This window comes from Mustela nivalis, assembly GCF_964662115.1.
Source record: "Mustela nivalis genome assembly, chromosome: 12".
Lineage (NCBI taxonomy): Eukaryota > Metazoa > Chordata > Mammalia > Carnivora > Mustelidae > Mustela > Mustela nivalis.
Window position 1 is genome coordinate 12,953,432 of NC_139031.1, and position 14,061 is coordinate 12,967,492.

The window sequence follows — 14,061 nt, forward strand, 5'->3', positions numbered from 1 at the left end:
AGGGCGGTAGACTCCACTTTTAAGTCCTGTGTTCTAAGGCCTTTGAATTTTTTGAGAGGCTATCAGGATCTTCACATTCATCTGTTTGTCTGGGTTGGTGGGGTGGAGTGCAGAATGGTGAACGATACTGGCAGATTACAGGGGCCACTGCATTTAATTAACTTAAACAAAGATCTAAAGCTTATGCCCTTATGGCTGGCTGGTCAATAGCAAACTTAGCAGAATGTTCCTTTTTTATTTTATTTTTTTTTAAGATTTTATTTATTTATTTGACAGAGAGAGAGAGATCGCAAGTAGGCACGGAGGCAGGCAGAGAGAGAGAGAGAGAGGAGGAGGAGGAGGAGGAGGAGGAGGAGGAGGAGGCGGAGGAGGAGGAGGAGGAACAGGCTCCCTGTGGAGCAGAGAACCTGATGCCAACCTGGATCCCAGAACCCTGAGACCAGGGCCCAAGCCGAAGGCAGAGGCTCAACCCACCGAGCCACGCAGGCGCCCCAGCAACATGTTATTTATTATAAAAAGAAATAGCAGAGTAAAGCTTTCCTGAAAAAAGATGACCTAGATAGCTGTTCTCTCCAGATTATATCTTATCTCTCACTGCCATTTTCCAGTTTAGGCTCTTGGCCACGGTCCCCTGCCCCAGCCTGGCAGCCAGGTTCCCCGAGGCCGCAGTGCTCCCTCTCCCTCCGCCTCCCCCAGCTACCCCGGCGGCCCGCAGGTGAGGCCACGGTCGGACTACAGCTCCCAGCATGCCTTGGGGACGGGCGGGTCACGTGAGCGTCCGGAAACCCTGGCCGCCAAGCGGCGGGTGAGGTGGCGGCGCGGGCGAGGGGCTACGGGCAGCGGAGCGAGCGGGCCGGTGGGCCGCAGCACGACGACTGCAGCGGCTCTCGGGTGCGCTAGCCCGGGCGCGCGGGGGGGGCCGACCGAGGAGGGGCCGGAGCCCGGCTTGGGGTGAGGTGTGGGGGCGCCGCCCGCGAGGGCGGTCCGGGGGGCTTCCATGGAGGGGAGGGCGACGACGCGGAGATGCGGCGGGAGCGGCCGGTGGGTGTGGCGCCGTGGGCTGGGCGGGCGGGCAGCCGCTCCCGCCGCTTCCCGGGGTCGTCCCTCGGTGCGGGCTGTGCGGGGCCGGGCCGGGCGGGCGAGGACCGCAGCGGGAGGGGAGCGGGAGGAGAGCGGGAGGAACGCGGAGGGCCCTCGGGAAGAGTCGGGAACGGGCCGCGCCACGAGGGCTCCCGTGCGGGAGCAGGGCTGTCGGTCAGAGCCGGGGAAGGGAGGCTTTTCAGGTAGGGGGGGAAGGGAGGCTTTTGGGATAAAACGCGCGGAGGCCAGAGGGTTTAGAAGGATCTTAGTGGAGTTTCGTGTTCTGGCAACTGCTGTGGCCTCAGTCAAGGAATTTGACCAAATTCCTTGGTCACATTACTTATTCGTCATTCTCCCAGTATTCTTACTTGCAGAATGTGGTCTGTTTATTCTCACTTTTGGCAGGGGATAATGGGAACGCGTCCACAGGGTTTTTGGCGTTTCCTGAAATATAAGATGGTAGGTGAGCTCATAGTAACATTACTGAATGTTTATAGGGAGAAGAGTATGTTCCTGGGGTGACGGAAATCTGAATCTTAATTGCTCCCTTTCTTCAGTGTCTTGGTGCTGGATATGCCTTTGCCATTTGGTGGATGTTTGCTGTGTGCCAGGCTCTGAACTAGGAACTGTCTGAACTTCTCTCGTGTAGTTCTTAAATGAGGGAGTTGAGGCCCATTGAAGGGTCTATGGTTCCAACTTGAATTTTAATGCCTTTTTATGGGCTACACATGGCTTCACCTAGTATCATTCTTCTGTTAATCTTCTTCTTCTTTTTTTTTTTTTTCCAGTATGTTCAGTTAGCCAGTATATTTCTTTTTTTAAGGTTTTTGATTTGTTTGAAAACGAGTGTGAGAGCATGAGCAGGAGGAGGGGCAGAGGGTTGGGGAGAAGCAGACTCAACGTTGAGCAGGGGCCAGATGCAGACCTCCATCCCAGGACCCTGGGATCATGACCTGAGCCGAAGGTAGATGGTTGACTGACTGAGCCACCCAGGCGCCCCCTCTCTTGTTAATCTTTGATTTCCATCAGAAAATGACCTGAAACAGTACTTTTATAAAATTAAAGTGAGGGATGCCTGGGTGGCTCAGTCGGTTAAGCGTCTCCCTTTAGCTCAGGTCATGATCTGGAGTCCCAGGATCAAGCCCAAGTTCCTCTGTCCGGCTCTGTGCTCAGCGGAGAGTCTGCTTCCCCTTCTGCCACTCAACCTGCTGGTGTGCATGCTCTGTCTCTCTCTCAAATAAATAAATAAAGTCAGTGCAATGTCTTGTTCTCTCTAGCTTTCAGGGTCGAGTGTATCATCACAGGTTGTGTTTTTTTCCTCTTCATCACAGACAAAATGAAATGTCACAGCACTGACCGTTAACTGGAGTATAAGTCTTTGGCTAGGAGAGGGCAGGCTTTTTTTTTTTTTTTTTTTTTTTTAAGATTTTATTTCTTTATTTGAGAGAGAGAGCGAGAGAGAACACATTTGGGGCAGAGGGAGAGGGAGAAGCAAAGTCCATACTGAGCAGGGAGCCTGAGGTGGGACTTGATCCCAGGATCCTGGAATTATGACCTGAGCTAAAGGCAGATGCTTACCCAACTGAGCCACCCAGGCACCCAGATTTTTTTAAAAATACAACCTATCCCCCTGTGTGGATCTCAGACTCATATCCCAAGATCAAGGGTTGCATGTTGAACCTATTGAACCAGCCAGGTGCTCCAAGAGGGAAAGATTTGTATCTTAGAAACTTCTTGTCTTTGGAATATGTTTAAAATGTAGGAAGAATGTAGTTTTAGGAACCCTAGAATAAGACAAGAAAATTTTACAGGTAAAGGTTAAGTACTTTACATATGTGGTAATGCAACAATTTAAGAAGAGAGAAAAATTACAGAAGACTTCAGTTTTGAGTAAAAGGGTTCAGGTAGTACAAGTAAATGGCATCAAATCAGATAATGTGGGATGAAAAGGATATTTGCATAAGTGTCAAGCACTGAGGTGCTAAATTACAACATACGCAGTACTCTCAAAATAGCGAAACTCAACTATATGTTTAATACTCTTCCAGCTGCCTTTCTATATTTCAGTACACATAATCTTTTTCCTTTGCAAATATAAAAACTGAAATCTGAGAAGTAAGTCGTTGCCTATCTAATGTGCTACACCTTGAATAATAGGGGTTACACTGTTACTGATAAAGTGTGGGTTTTGGTTTTTTTGTTTCCATTCTGAATTTATACCTCTAAGCTTAAGGTGAGCTATTTCTGATTACTATGTTTTACCCAACTTGGGATATTTTAACCTTTTTTTTTTAAATACAGTATAGCATAGAGACTAGGGTCAGGTCTGGGTTTGAATGCTAGCTTCGTCTAATGAGAGATACTACTTTAGGGGCACCTGGGTGGCTCAGTGGGTTAAGCCTCTGCCTTCAGCTCAGGTCATGATCCCAGGGTCCTGGGATCGAGCCCCACATTGAGCTCTCTGCTTGGCAGGGAGCCTGCTTCTCCCTCTTTCTCTGCCTGCCTCTCTGCCTAGTTGTGATCTCTGTCTGTCAAATAAATAAATAAAATCTTTTTAAAAAATTTTAAAAAAAAGTGATACTACTTTATAAAATCTGTTTTCTCATCTCCAAGATGTGAGAACTATATGTTCTAGTTCAGGGCAAGTACCTAGCACAGTGCCTGACACTTTGAAACTGTTCATTGTTGGTTATGGTCAAAGGATTCATTCATTCACAAAATCTTTATTAATGCTTCTTCTTCTTTTTTTAAAGATTTTATTTATTTATTTGACGGAGAGAGAGATCACAAGCAGGCAGAGAGGCAGGCAGAGAGAGAGGGAGAAGCAGGCTCCTTGCCGAGCAGAAAGCCTGATAAGGGGCTCGATCCCAGGACCCTGAGATCATGACCCCAGCCGAAGGCAGAAGCTTAACCCACTGAGCCACCCAGGTGCCCCTTTATTGATGCTTCTAAAAGCATCAGTTGATACAGGGTGCTGGAGATACAGCTGTGGACTTAAGACAGATGAGCTCACTGCTTTTGGGGAGCTTATAGACGAACAGTACATATGTAAACAGTTAAATGGGAATAATTCGATTGGTAGCAATGCTATGAAGGGAAGAAACAGAGACAGAGATGAGAGAGGTCACTGAGTGACTGCCCCAAGCGTTGTAGAGAGAGGACGGTCAGGGCACACAATGAGGGAGATGACTTGAGGATGAGCCAAGAAAAGGAAAGAACAAGCCATTTGCAAGGAACCAGGGGAAGAGCATTTCAGGCAGTGGAACAGCAAATGCAAAGGCTCAAAGCAAGAAACGGCTCAGGGACAGGAAAAGAATTAGGTGTGGGGAGGTTGCCATGAATGGGGAAGAGTGGTACTGGCAGGGGTGGGGAGGAGGGTGGGCAAAGAGGAGGAAGGAAATGGGTTAGAGCCTCACCGTGTCCAAGAATGGCGGCTCCATCCTAGCAAAGGATTGGGAACCACCCAGATACCTGGTAGGAGATTGGAATGTGCTAACTCTGTAGGTGTGGATAAGGAGAGATCTCTAACTTCTGGTAAGTGAAGAAAAGAAAAAAGTGCAGAATAGTGCACGTAATATGCTCTTTTGTGGATGTATGGGTCTGAGGGGCTCTGCCTGGAGTGTATGCACAGGGGTAGATTCTGGGAGGATGTAGGAGCACAGGGTGATGAGACCAGAGAGGGAGACATCACTGTATATACCTTTTGCTGTCTTTTGATTTTTCTGCCTTATGTACGTATAACCTATTGAAAATCAATAAAACAATAAAAAAAACTCTCAAAAAGCATTGCCTCAGGCAGTCTCCTCCTTCATCTCCAGCCTCCTTTTGCCAGCCACCACTGTCAGCTCCACTGCTCTCCCCCACCTTAACCTTCTTATTGTACACTGGAGGACTGGGGGTATTCAGGCTTTGAAGGCCATGGTAAAGAGTTTTGTATTTTTATCAGAGTCTTGGAAAGCCATCAGTGTGTTTTGAGCAGAGGAATTAGAGCTGATTTATATTTTAAGATCTATTTCTGGAGGCGCCTGGGTGGCTCAGTCAGTTAAGCGTCTGCTTTGGGCTCAGGTCATGATCCCAGGGTCCTGGGATCGAGCCCCACATTAGGCTCCCTGCTCAGTGGGGAGGCTGCTTCTCCCTCTCCCTCCCCTCCCTCCCCCATCCCCCGCCCCGCTCCTGCTCTCTCTCTCTCAAATAAATAAAATCTTTAAAAAAAAAATCTATTTCTGGGGCGCCTGGGTGGCTCAGTGGGTTAAGCCGCTGCCTTCGGCTCAGGTCATGATCTCAGGGTCCTGGGATCGAGTCCCACATCAGGCTCTCTGCTCAGCAGGGAGCCTGCTTCCTCCTCTCTCTCTCTGCCTGCCTCTCTGCCTACTTGTGATCTCCCTCTGTCAAATAAATAAATAAAATATTTAAAAAAAAAAAAATCTATTTCTGGTTGATGTGTGGAGAATGAGTTGGGGGCAGGGTAGATGTAGAAATCGTGAAGGCCTGCAGGAGGCTGTTGCAGTAGGCTTGGTGGGCCGTACGGGTGGTTCATCTTGGTGGTGGCAGTGGGGATAGAGAGAGGAGGACAGATCTGGGATGTATTTTAAGAGGTAATTAGAAGCGGGGTGGATGTGGAAGCTGAGAGAGAGAAGGAAAAGTGAAGGAAAAGTCCTGGTTACCTTGGGCCACTTGGAGGAATGGTGGTATCATTTAAGTTGGGAAATACTGGGGGAAGAATGTAGGTCTGGATGGAGGACACGAAGAATCTTGCTTCAGATCCATGGAGGCATATCAGGTGGACAGTTGGCTGTACTGTGGGGTCCACGTTAGAGCCCTGGTTCTGGGGGGGGGTCATTGGCCGAAAGCCATCGTACAAGGTGAAGGAGAGAGAGGGATGCTGGAACTTTAAAGAGCGAAGTGTGAAATTGTCGTCTTAGAGGTTGAGTAAGCAGAATAATTGGGGAAGTGTAGACATGCTGGGCAGTGTTGCATGTTCTTTGAGGTTTGTGGTTTTGAATCTTTAAGTGAAAACAGCCTGCTTGTGTGATTTTTCTCTGGCAAAACTCAGCTACTTGGATGCAGGGAAGGAGGACAGAGGCAAGCAAGTAGGTGCATGTGCACGCTCTTGCACACACACGCACGCACACGCACGCACAGCCTGCGAGGGAGTTGTTAGATTCTAAGTTAGTGAAGACTGAAATGAGGACCAGAGGAGGGTTATGGATACCGGGGGAATGGTGAGGTGACCGAGCTGGGAGCCTTGTCGAGGTAAAAGGACTCTTGAGTGGAAAGTGGGAGAGGGACGGAATGACGGGTGTTTGCGGTCTAGTTTGGGGAGGTGACGTAGGCACTGGCTGGGTCTTGACCATGGAGGGGTTTTCAGTGTGGGGCAGAGGCAAAGATTGGTGGTGGAGAAGAGAGGGGAGGTAGTGCTGAGCCACCTGGCTCTTGGGCTGGGACCGAGGCCGTGGTTGAAGGAAAGAGAGGCAAGGGTCTGTGCCGGAAGGTCAGGAGGTGACAAGGCAGCAGCCAGTAGGGGGCCCTCTTCCCCCGAATCGCCCTTCCCGGCCAGCCTGAGTTCAGAGAAGCTGGAGTCCTCTGAGGAGGAAGAGTGACCGTGAGAAGAAAGATGACTTCTCCTTGAGAGACCCTGGAGGAGGCAGGGTCATCTGGGGGTGGTCAGGAGTCGGAGGCAAATATCGCTCAGAGGAGGGTGACCATGTGGAGAAGTTCACTTGCCTCATATCTAGATTTCTAGAGAGCAAGATAAGAAGTTGGGGTGGGGTGAAGATTGGGTCAGGTCACATGGGCATGGGGGATGAGTTGCTTTGCACATGCCATCTTTCCTGCCAGCCTTCCCCCCATCTTTCTAGCTGTGTCTCCCACAGTGTTCCCAATACATGACAACCTGAAGTCTTACTGATGTGGGGTTGGAATGGTCTCTGAATATCTATAGAAAGTGACAGTTTTGGAGGGCTTCATATCCCAAGACGTTGTTTGGTAAGGGGAGATTGCCTTCTGTCTGGACATGTTACATGTGAAGCCATCTTTTACATTGATTATACAGTGTGGAGTGTTCATCCTGGAAAATATCTTGTATGCGTGATCTTCTAGGACTCAAAAAAGCTTCAATATGAATCATATGAGTTAATGATTATCAGCTTGTTTTGAAAAGTGGAACATGGCTCAATGGTTCCAGATCCTTCTTGATGGTAAGGATCTTATTTTTAATAAGTTTTGTTTTTAAAAGCTAGTTCTTATTCCCATATGATAGTTGTATATTCAGTATCCATTAACTGAGAAAATACGAAACGGTAAGCTACTATGAATTTAGGAAAACTTAAATGGATTTTTTAAAAAATTATATCAGCATTTACTTACACTTGAAAAACGTTAGACATTTGTTCTGTCTGTATTTAGAGCAGGAATGAAAATGGTCTTCAGAAAGTAGGATGTGCTTGGTGGATTCAGACTTGGCAGAAACTCTCGACACTTCCCCAGGGTCGCAGAGCTCACGGATGAGTAGAAACTACTTCTGTGATGCAGGGAATATAAGTGCAAGGTATTATTATTGTTATTAATTACTGTAATTACTTAGGACCAGATGCTATAATAGTATTAATTTTAAGTGGCTTTCTGCCAATAGCAGGTGAATATTTAAAACTATTTTCCCGGTGTACTTATTAAGTCCTTTCTCTCCTGTCACGTTAGCTAAGGAAAAAGTGGTTTGTTTAGAAATGAAATCCAGATGGTCTCAAACAGCTTGGTAGTTGTGTAAAGTTATTAATGTAACTACACAACCTTGAAATACACAGCCATTATTGCCAGAGCAGTGCAATCCCAATCCAGTAGAGTGTACATTTTTGGAATTATTATTTTACCTGATAAATTACTGAACTTCATAAATCATATCCTTTCCTGAAGTACTCAGTACACTGTTTTGAGGTGTGAATGTGTTCAATTCATAGAGCTACAATTTCCATAAAGCTTTGAGTTGTTCCACTGGGGTTTCATGTTTAATTTAGGGGCTGGAGGTAAATTTAGCAGTGACACTAATAGCTCTCAGGTTTGTAACTTTCTGGAATTACAGACAGAGTTTATTTGTTATGTCTTGGAAGTGGAATTTTAATATCCTACTTGGCTCATTATATTGTGAACATTTTCAGGCAGAAAGAGTAAGTGAAATTAGCTACATTCTACTGGTGTGGGACTGATTAATCCTGGGCAGGTCAGTGGCTAAAATAATTATCTTACGTATATAATTACCTTACATACATTGTTTATTTTAATCTCCTAACTCTCAGAAGAGATATGCCATTTTATAGATGACCATCTGTGATTCATAAAGTTTGGCTTAACCAAGGGCTTATGGCCAGTAAGTGAAACAGCTGTAATGTTGATATAATTTTAACCACCTCAACTTTGTACCTTTTACCCAAAAGTTTCAGGAATGGCCTTTTGGCTGGGTCTTTGGGCATGTAAGGTTTGCCTATATCTACCAAGCTACTATGGCTAGTGAAAACATGAGTATAATGGCAGTTACAAGGAGCATGGCCTTGAAAGCAAAGCCCTGTGATTTGCCAGTTTTAATACTGGAAGTTCTTTTTTTTTTTTTTTAAGGTTTTATTTCTTTATTTGACAGAGAGAGAGATCACAAGTAGGCAGAGAGAGAGGGGGAAGCAGTCTCCCCGCCGAGCAAAGAGCCTGATTCGGGGCTCAATCCCAGGACCCTGAGATCATGACCTGAGCTGAAGGCAGAGGCTTAACCCACTGAGCCACCCAGATGCCCTTCAGTACTGGGAGTTCTTGAGTTTTTCTCCTGCCTTGACTATAGTAGTACACATAGCATACAGGTCATTTCATTAATTAATTTTTTTCCTAATATGCAAGTGAATTATAGGACTTTTCCAATGATGTTGATGTTTTCCCTTCTGATCGTAAATACCCACCTTTATTGTAGACTTTTTAGGGAAGGGTATAGAAAATTAAAATTACCCATAATGTTGCTACCCAAAGAGAACTAGTATATCCCCTATTTATTTGTAAATATTATGTAAACATAGAGTTGAATTGATTATGAGTTGTATCTTACTTTTTTTTGTAAGTAATCGACACCCAATGTGGGTCTTGAACTCATGACCCTGAGATCAAGAGTCCCATGCTTTACTGACTGAGCCGCCAGGCGCCCCATTTTCTTATGTGACATTTTCTCATGTCATTAAAAAGCCTTAATTTGTCATGTCAAATGATTATAAACTATTCAGCATGTGGCTATACCATAATTTATTTACGCATTCCGCTTTCATTGCATCTTTAGGTTGTGCAGACTAATAACTGAAGGCATGAAGTTTAGATGCTTAGTTTGTCAGGGCAGTGCTCCTTTCAGAGAGGACCAAGGAGCACTGACAGGAAGTCGTGGAGACAGACGGGCTGGGAGTGGCCCTGCCTCTTTCCCCATTTCCTTATGACTGACACAAAGTTTATTTCTTTAATAGAAGAAAGCTCCTTTGACAAGCTGTGAAAACTACCTTTGTTTATAGACCTGAATGTACCTTGTATTTCTTTAGGAGTAGATCCCTGGAAATTGGATTTTTGTGTCAAAGGCTGTTTATGAACATGCTCGATTATCTTCCTGTAATATGTTTCACATCGCTTAGCAGCATACGAGAGTTCAGGAGTCATTAGACCTTGAACTACATTGGGCACAATCTTTTTTTAACTTTGCAAAAGTTTTCTTGCCTTAACCAAGCAAGTATGCCTTTCTTGTGTTACTGGTAAGATTGGAGCTTTCAGCCATTTCATTTCTTCTGAATTGCCTATTCATTTCCTTTCCTCATTTTTCTGTCAGAATTAGAGATTCTCTGTCTCTCTCTCTTTTTTAAAGATTTTATTTATTTATTTGACACAGAGAGAGAGAAAGCAGGGGGAGCGGCAGGCTGAGGGAGAAGGAAGCCCAAGACGGAACTCCATCCCAGGACTCTGGGATTGTGACCCGAGGCGAAGGGAGATCCTTAACTGACTGAGCCACCCAGGTGCCCTCCTTTTCTTATTCTTTTAAGATTTTATTTTTATTTTTTTTATTTTTTAAAAAATTTATTTATTTATTTGACAGAGATCACAAGTAGGCAGAGAGACAGGCAGAGAGAGAGAGAGGAGGAAGCAGGCTCCCCGCTGAGCAGAGAGCCCGATGCAGGGCTCGATCCCAGGACCCTGGAATCATGACCTGAGCCGAAGGCAGAGGCTTTAACCCACTGAGCCACCCAGGTGCCCCTAAGATTTTATTTTTATGGTGCACCTTGGTGGCTGACTTGGTTAAGTGTCTGCCTTCAGCTCAGGTTGTGATCCCAGGGTCCTGGGGTCAAGCCCTGTGTTAGTCTCCCTGCGTAGTGGGGAATCTGCTTATCTTTCTCCCTCTGTCCTCCACCCCGCTCATGCTCTCTTTCTTGCTCATTCTACTTCAGATAAGTAAATAAAAATCTTAAAAAAAAATTTATTTAACAGTGAGAGAGGGAACACAAGCAGGGCAAGTGGGACAGGGAGAAGCAGACTCTCCACTGAGCAGAGAGCCCAATGCAGGGCTCAATCCTAGGACCCTGAGATCATGACCTGAGCCGAAGGCAGATGCTTAACGGCTGAGCCACCCAGGCGCCCTAAAAGATTTGATTTTTAAGTAGTTTCTACATGCAGCTTGGGGCTTGAGCTGACAACCCCAAGATCAAGAGTCATATGTTCTTCTGACTGAGCCAGCCAGGCGTCCCTGAATTAGTGACTTTCTTATCAGTTCGTATGAGAGTTCTTTCATTAGAATCTAATCTTTTGTTAAGGATTTTTCTTTTCAAGGGCTTGTTATAAACATAATTATCAATCTAGTTTTCTGGAGTCACTAGCTCAGATAATTATTTTCAAGGTCTGATAATATACTGACTGGCTGGCTATAAGTCTAAAAATTCAGTTTTTGGAGAGACTGCCTATTTTAAGTAATGATGATAATGCATTTTGTCTTTTCAGAAAGAAGAAATGATGTAGATAATTCACTATTCGAACTTCAAGGTCAGAGGTGGGAAGGAAGGTCAGGAAGACTATGGCCTGGCCGAATATTTTTCGAAGAGGGACTGCGTTCTCCCGGTTCAGCCATCATCATGTTGTTGTGTTCCTGCTCACCTTCTTCAGGTAGGTTCGTTGCTCAGACTGTGCACTCGTGTTTTTTGGGCTTATTTATTTGAGGGAGCTTATTTGTTGGCATGGCAAGTACAGTGATTGATTGGTATGGGCTCATGAAATAGCCTAGTTATTCCTCCTGTTGTGCTTTCTGGTACCTCTAAGTAGTTTCCAAGGACCATTTTGCCCATGTTTCCTCCATGTCTGGAGGCATTTTTGGTTGTCACCCTGGGAGCAGGGGTGCCACTTGCAGTGGGCAGAGACCAGGGATGCTGCTGTAGGTCCTGCAGTGCACAGGCTATCTTTGCATGATAGAGAATTTGGGGGGCCAAAAATATCACCAGTGCCATGGTTGAGAATCCCTGTTTTAATATACAGTTTTTTATTTGTTGAAACCAGGAGCTTCAGAACAAAGGGTGCATGTATTTAGGGAGTGCCCTGTGCGTCTTTGAGCAGTAAAGATGGACTGAGACAATTGGGAGGAGCTCTAGGAACTCCTGTGAGTTTCCGAGCGTTAGCACGACTAAAGGATCATCTGTGTTTATGATTCTGTGGCCCTCAGTGTCTCTCTTTAGTGGTTGATAGGTGCCACAAACGAGGTTGTGTGGTTTTAGGAGCCGTGTTACTTATAACACTGTGACTCAGTTATTTTGATGATTTCTTCTGGGTCGATTTTATTATTAATCTTTACTGAAGTCACCACACATGATGTGATTTACTTGTTTTAAGGCAGAAACTAAGAGATGGGTCTCTGTGTAAGAGTTGATAGGTAATCTTGGATGCTTGCTTGAGGGGTGAGAGGGGACATCAGAAGGAGGAAAAGATGGGACTCAGGAGGCAGCTACTTACTGGCTAATGCATCAAGGGGCCAGCAGTTGTTAAAAGACTTAAAATTCTTTACAGAACTGCCGCCATGATTTAGAGTGGTTTGGGGTCAGTCACGCATCTGTCTTCTAGGTGGAGGGATAAGTTAGAAGTGAACACAGGTTCATATGGAAGACAACTAGTTAATTCTTTCTTTTGCTTGGGAGAGACTGTTCAGTTGATAGTTCCCATAAAGCAGTACTTTTCCTTTTTTTTTTTTTAAGAGAAGAATTCTAAAATTGAATAAAACAAATGGGATTATATTCAGGATTTTATTGAATGCCGTTTTCTTTGCTATTCATTCAGCCGTGTGTCTTTTCTCTTTTGCAGTTATTCGTTGCTCCACGCATCAAGAAAAACTTTTAGCAACGTCAAAGTCAGTATCTCTAAGCAGTGGACCCCAACTGCTTTTAACAAGTCAGCTGGACTGCCTGTAGAGGTAAGCAGAGCAAAGGCAGGGGTGGGTTCAGGAAGGGAGCTGTGCCCACCTCCTAAGTTCTTCTCAAGTTCTACTTTGTTTCATTCATCTGCTTAGGACTCTGAAATGGATGTTTCCTATGGCATAAAACCCAAACTGTTCTGCCCAATTTCTTAGCTTGCTGTGATTCAAGCTTGTTCTCCCCTTCTGTGCAGTTTCCCTCTCACTGTTTTGAAGTGATACATTTCTAGTGAGGGGTTCTTTTAAATCAAGTTTCACAAGTACCTGTACTCACTTCTGCCTCTGAGAATTTGCTTATGTTCTTTTGTATGCTCTTGCACTTTCTTCCCACCCGTTTAAGTCTTGCTTTTCCCTCTGTGGCAAGATGAAATGCTGCTGCTTAAAATTTCTTTAAAGATTTTATTTATTTGTTTGACAGAGAGAGACATAGCGAGAGAGGGAACACAAGCAGGGGGAGTGGGAGAAGAAGAAGCAGGCTTCCCGCAGAACGGGGAGCCCAGTGTGGGGCTCGATCCCAGGACCCTGGGATCATGACCCGAGCTGAAGGCAGATGCTTAATGGGGCTGAGCCACGCAGGTGCTCCCACCTTTTTTTTTCTTTTTGACAGAGAGAGATTACAAGTAGGCAGGAGGCAGGCAGAGGGGGTGAGGGGAAGCAGTCTCCCTGCTGAGCAGAGAGCCCAATGTGGGATTCAATCCCAGGACCCTGAGATCATGACCTCAGCTGAAGGCAGAGGCTTAACCCACTGAGTCACCCAGGTCCCCCCCCCCCCCGCCCTTTTTTTTTTAAAGTAATCCCTACAGCCAGTGTGGGGCTTGAACTCACAAACCTGAGACCAAGAGGTGCATGCTGTACTGACTGAGCCAGCCAGGGCATCCCTAAAATGTTACTTTTCCTATCAAGTTTCTTCCCACCTTCAACTGATTTTTTCCCCCCTCTGAAAGGTGTACACCATGTGTTACATAGTTTAATGTTTCAGTATTTACATACTTTTTAATTGTTTCATTTGTTTGTATCTTGTTTAAGAGTCTAGAAGTCAGAGAATGTGTATCCACTTCCTTGAATTCATTATGGATCAGGTGAATCCTTGGATGACAGTTTGGAAGGGAGATGCTGTTGTTTATGTCTTTGGTCAATACAAAAGTCCACTCCACTCATTCTTTACCACATTGCTTGAGTTCTGCTTATGTGGGATCATACATACATATTAATATTCTTGGCATGTCTTTTTTTAAGATTTTATTTATTCTTTTGAAAGAGAGAGAGCGGATAAGCTGGGGGTGGGATGGGGCAGAGGGTGGGGGGGAGCCCAACATGGGGCTGGACCCCGGGACCCCTGAGATCATGACCTGAGACAAAGTCGGATGCTTAACCGACTGAGCCGCCCAGGTGCCCCAACATGTCTTATTTCTTTTCTTTTTTTGTTTTTAAAGATTTAATTTATTTATTTGACAGAGAGAGCAGGAGAGTATAAGCAGTGGGAATGTCAGAGGGAGAGGGAGAAGCAGACCCCCACCAAGCAGGGAGCCTGAGGC

At 45.5% G+C, this 14,061-nt stretch overlaps 1 protein-coding gene across 13 annotated transcripts in view; it reads left to right on the plus strand.

Moving 5' to 3' along the window:
- The first annotated feature begins 756 nt into the window (after positions 1-756).
- The window catches only part of SLC37A3 (solute carrier family 37 member 3), a 49,221-nt gene continuing 35,916 nt past the window's right edge, over positions 757-14,061 (plus strand). Inside the window, exons 1-6 of one of the 13 annotated variants that reach the window (XM_082693920.1) lie at positions 765-951; positions 7,180-7,277; positions 7,486-7,627; positions 9,974-10,097; positions 11,074-11,235; positions 12,418-12,526. In XM_082693920.1, coding sequence (XP_082550046.1) covers positions 11,147-11,235; positions 12,418-12,526 — 198 coding nt within the window. In that variant the 5' untranslated portion in view covers positions 765-951; positions 7,180-7,277; positions 7,486-7,627; positions 9,974-10,097; positions 11,074-11,146. Of the gene's footprint in view, positions 952-7,179; positions 7,278-7,485; positions 7,628-9,973; positions 10,098-11,073; positions 11,236-12,417; positions 12,527-14,061 lie in introns of all 13 variants that reach the window. The other 12 variants (XM_082693915.1, XM_082693916.1, XM_082693926.1 and 9 more) reach the window with 12 other exon arrangements.